Below are 5,273 nucleotides of genomic sequence, written 5' to 3' on the forward strand. Positions count from 1 at the left end.
GGGGGGTGCTGAATGAACAGCTCCTCTGCTCATAAAGTAATCAGAGCTCCTCTGCGCCGTCAGAGCAGCACAGCCATGAGCCAGCCGAGCTCCCCGTCTTCCAGACCAGCGCTCACACTCCGCCTGTCTCCCTGACACACGCCGCGCCACCATGAAAAGGCAAAACGTGAGGACCCTCGCCCTCATCATCTGCACCTTCACCTACCTGATAGTGGGGGCAGCGATCTTCGACGCGCTAGAATCAGACAAGGAGATGGACGAATGGAGGAAACTGGACTTGAACAAAACGCAGCTGCTCAGCGCGCTCAACTTGTCCACGGAGGACTTCGGAAAGCTGGAGGACGTGGTGCTGCGGCTGAAGCCGCACAAAGCCGGGGGGCAGTGGAAACAGGCTCGTTTTACTTTGCCATCACTGTGATCACGACCATAGGTAAGAGAGCAGCACTTAGATCATCTCCGGGAACTTTGACTTTTATTATACTCCGATAAATAAAGAATTTATAACAGGTTTTACAGTAGGACGGGTTCTGTTGGAAATGTGCCCGTAAACATTTATGAACCGTTGGCCAGTATTAGACTTTAGAATGAGGCTAACATCCCAGCAAATATATAAATCCTAGAGACAATATTGTAGGAGTTACCACAAGCAAGAGCAGGACTCCTTAAATTCAATCTTACAAAACCAGACACACAATACAATACTGTTATCACAGGTAAGGTAAATACAATAAAATATCATAAGATTACTCTAAACTCAGTACTAAGTACAACAGGTGTCTCTGAAAATCAAGTGCTACTACTAAGAATATACAATAGTGGAGGAAATGTTCAGATGTTTACTTATCAGGGTTTTACACAAGTAAATGAGCAACAGTGCAGTAGAGTATAAATGAACCATCACAGGCAGACGTCCTGCACTGGAAGTGTAAGTTAAGTAAAAGTAAGCAAACATTATTAGCAAAATATGCTTAATGCAGCTTCTGCTAATACAGAAAAATGGCACCAGTGAGTGTGTTATTATTATATCTGACATTGAGGTTTGATTGTGATTGATGTATACAACTGTAGTTTTTTTTTTAAGGAAAGGTGCATTTTATTGCTTCTGAATTAAAAATTTAACTTGTAAGTAGAAGATAGTTTTTTGTATGTACCAAAGTCTCAGTTTGACATCTTCTTTTCATTTCTTTAAAAGCTGTCCTTATCAACCATCTCCTTTGTGATCCTTCCTCCTGTATTTAGTGATCGAGACAGTTGTCAGCAGTGTCTTGTAACCATATCAGATGCGGCGTACTAATTGCACACTAGCGCCAAGGCTGCTACAAACACAGTGATTGGCATTTCAGCTTGCCATTAAGCATTAATGACAACACCATACCCTCACTGTTCCACTGGCTTCCTGGCACACAGCTATACTGTACTGTACACACAATATCACGCAGCCATTACTTACAGTTTCTTCTACATACTGAGCCACACCAACCTGGCAAAACATTTCATTTATTACCTATTTACATGAGCCAAATAAAGTTTATTAGGGATTTTTGTTTTTAAAGAGAAACTAAAACCATTTCTGTCACCAAACAAAGTATTAAAAATAGTCTGGAACCTCTTATTTCCTGACATATTTGTTTGAAATTGAACATCACTTTATAAATGAGGCCTTAGGACATTCGGGTCCAACACAGGACACCCCAGTACCAGTGCTCAAACTGATGTGAGAGAGTTTGTAACAAGAGGAAATGAATCCATCTTAATATGACTATTTGGGAATTCACAGGCTGTTGATTAAAGAAATACAGTGTGCTGGAAAGCTATATAAAAAGTACACACTTCACCTTTCTAAGATGGAAAGCAGCCAAAGCATGATAAGACCTGGTCAGGGCATGCTGTACTAGTAATTTATCCAAAGAGAAGAAGGGAGGAGAAGCTGTAATGTGTAATCAGTCATCAGTTTCCACAGAGGAAAGTGGAGGCAGAGGGCACCGTGTCCTTTACTCATCAAATGCAGGGGGAAAGATTGAAGCATTGTGAGCAAAAAACACAAGGGGAAAATAAATGAGCTCTGAGCAAGAACACACTCTCGAGATGGCAAGAGATTAACAAAGCTCCTCTTCGCAGCTGGGGGCTCTCTCTCTTCTGGGAAACACAGTTGTCCTCCCTCTGCCTCGTCCACCTTCGTGGCTGAGCATCTTGTTATTGCCAAATTAATATATGTGACCACTCTCACTGTTTAGCTCACCCAGACCATGTTTAGGACAAACACCCAACATGAAAACAAATAAGACGCATATTATCCCCTGTATGTTATTTGATATGCTGTATGACATCTGATACAGGCAGGAACAGTGTATTGTGTTATGTCGTTCCTGGGCACATTGCTTGTGTGTTTTAGCACATGTTGACATACAGAATAATAGTCTTTATGTACAGTAATATGCCATATGATATCACAGTATGTTTGCACAAGTTAAATTAAAAGATCCACTCATCTAAATTATATATACAACCACAACCTTCTTTTGTCACTGATGGTATTGAGCATTTTGTTTGGCCATGTTCTGAGAACTCAGTATTGAAAATTTACATTTAAAGTGAGCCAGACAAGGTGGTTCAGGAATCTGATTAGGATGTCTCCTGGGTGCCCTCTGTTGGAGGTTATCTGGCACATCCAACTGGTAGGAGGCCTCAGGGTAGGGATTATACTGCATACACATTTAGCCAGGGAACACCTCAGGCTCTGGGGAATGCTGCTGGTGAGAGGGGTGTTTACTAAACCTGCTGCCCCTGCTACTCAACTTTGGCTAAGCAGCTGCTAATGGATAGATGGATGCAGGGACATCTCTTCATGTCCCACATGCTGTAGATAGAGGGACTGTTGTAGGTCTAGTCTGTCACAAACTGGCCCAGTATCAATGATAAAATAGGAATCACACAACACATTGCTAGTTTATAAAAACATTTATTGTACACAAAAAGTTAAGTATTTTTTATGTAGGTCAGCAATGAATGCAGTGTGTGTGATGGGTGCCAGCAGGACACAAAACTGACTTACTGTTGGAGGACGAGGAGAAAGGGATGAAGCCACTTAAGCCATTTCCTGATGTCCTTCCCTACTCTGCCTGTTAGCTCCTGCACCAGGTAGCCAAGCCAATTATAGGAGGGGCATCAGATGTGTTTTTAATGGACTTAAAATAAGAACTTGAAAATCAAGTTGTTTCTTTCTTTCACTGATTTTGAAATGGCAATCCATGCTTTATCACCTCTAGACTCGACTACTGCAATGCACTGTACTCTTCCCTTTCACGTCTCCAGCTGTTTCAAAACGTGGCTGCTCATCTACCGACAAATACTCCTAAGTATGACCACATCACCCCTGTTTCGGCTGCTCTTCACTGGCTTCCAATCCATTTCAGGATTGATTTTAAGTCACTGTTATTTGTTTTTAAGGGACTTAATGGATTGGCCACTTCTTACCTCAGTGAACTCCTGCAGTGGCACAAACCATTTAGATCCCTCTAATCAGTTTCTTTTAGACATACCAAGGACTAGATACAGAACAAGTGCTGGCGTGATCGTGCTTTTGCTGTAATGGCCCCAAAACTGTGGAACAGTTTATCTAAAAAGTGGCCTATGTCTAAATGACAGAAAGTCGTCCCATGTCTGAAAAGGTTTATATGCATTATTCGTAATTGACTGTGTACCAAAATTATTTTTTTGCCTTTTCAGCAAATTTGGTTCTCTGAAGTTGCAGAGAATTAATCATGCAAAAAATGCATTTTGACTTCTGACCCTTTGTCTAGTATCTAATCTCTGAAGTCATTAACCTTCCCTTTAGGCTCATAAACAAAGTATTTATTTTGAATAGGACCCTTTAAAGTCACCATATGGTTGCAGTTAGAAAAACATTCCTTCAATATCACATGTTTTGCTTGGATTTTTATTATTGTGAATCACCTCCTCAACAGTTTTTGTTCAGAGATCATTTGGCTCTTTGCTTCGTTCAGATTTAGCAGATGTGAGCTCAGTGTTCTGATAGAGGAACTTGTCATCTGTAGTCCATGAATCTGTATTATGTTGAAGAGAGAGGAACTGAATACAAATGTTTTCAGGACATGCAATCTGCATGAGTTGCAATAATCCCAAAAGATAATGTCCAGTCAGGGTTAAAGCCTCAGACTGGTGAGGAAAATCTGCTGGCTGGTTTGCAGGCTACTCTTCCATCACATTAAACAAGGCTGAAATCAGAGCACTGAAGCCCTTCCAGCTCTGGTTTAGTTGCTCTGTCACCACCACTATGTCAGTTGTTGGTGCGCTGTGCAGCTACCAAGTGTGGAAACACATTTGTGTTTCAGTGTGAAGCAGGCTGTTACTGAAAAAGAGCAGAAGTACTCAGAAAATCCTCTCTGGATCAGTCTAATGTTTCTATGGACTGATGAGTAAAATGTCTGAGTATTTTTCTATTTTCATCGCAGACACAGACTTTGATGTGACAACAGACACAGTCCATTTCCAGCATTTGCATAGTGAGACAGCATATCCTGAATTATTAACGGTAATTACGTCATTAGTATTGTCGTCATTGTCCGGTCAGTTAAAGAGGTTAGTGCAGTAAGTGGCTGAGTGCACAAAAACCACAAGTCTCACCAGTTATTATCCCAGATGCTGGGTACCTATCATCAGACAGAGGGAGATGGATACTTGACAGAGGAGAGTGAGCACTGAGAAGGTGGCAATACAAATAAATATGCAGCAGTATTTTCTGCTGCAAACTGGAAGTGTAAAAATGCAGTAAACTTGAAATAAGTTTGTCCATTAAACTGCTGTCAGGAATAAGCATATTAAACCGCATGAAGAGATTTTGTAAGTTTTTTAAGTTTCCAGTGCAAATTGTTGTGATACATCCTGATGAATTTCTGTGGCTAAGAAAGGCTGTAACAATCAAATCAAATCAAATCAAATCAAATTTTATTTGTATAGCGCCAAATCACAACAAAAGTCATCTCAGGACACTTTACAAAGTAAGGTCTAGACCTTACTGTTATCAATATTATTACATAGGGAAAACCCAACAAATCCCCCTTGAGCAAGCACTTGGCGACAGTGGGGAGGAAAAACTCCCTTTAACGGAAGAAACCTCCGACAGACCCCGGCTCTTGGTGGGCGGCCTTCTGCCTCGACCGGTTGGGGTGAGTGGATAGAGGAGAGACAAAAGAAGAAAAGCAACAAGACACAACAATCAAACACTGATCAGGTCGATGTGGCCGGTGACTGCT

The 5,273-nt window shown here is 41.3% G+C and overlaps 1 protein-coding gene across 1 annotated transcript in view; it reads left to right on the forward strand.

Moving 5' to 3' along the window:
• The first annotated feature begins 72 nt into the window (after positions 1 to 72).
• Positions 73 to 5,273, forward strand: part of kcnk3a (potassium channel, subfamily K, member 3a) — a 27,437-nt gene continuing 22,236 nt past the window's right edge. Inside the window, 2 exon segments of the mRNA XM_020603863.1 lie at positions 73 to 386; positions 389 to 430. Coding sequence (XP_020459519.1) covers positions 152 to 386; positions 389 to 430 — 277 coding nt within the window. The 5' untranslated portion in view covers positions 73 to 151.

The sequence above is a fragment of the Monopterus albus genome, unplaced genomic scaffold, assembly GCF_001952655.1.
Source record: "Monopterus albus unplaced genomic scaffold, M_albus_1.0 scaffold63.1, whole genome shotgun sequence".
Classification (NCBI taxonomy): domain Eukaryota; kingdom Metazoa; phylum Chordata; class Actinopteri; order Synbranchiformes; family Synbranchidae; genus Monopterus; species Monopterus albus.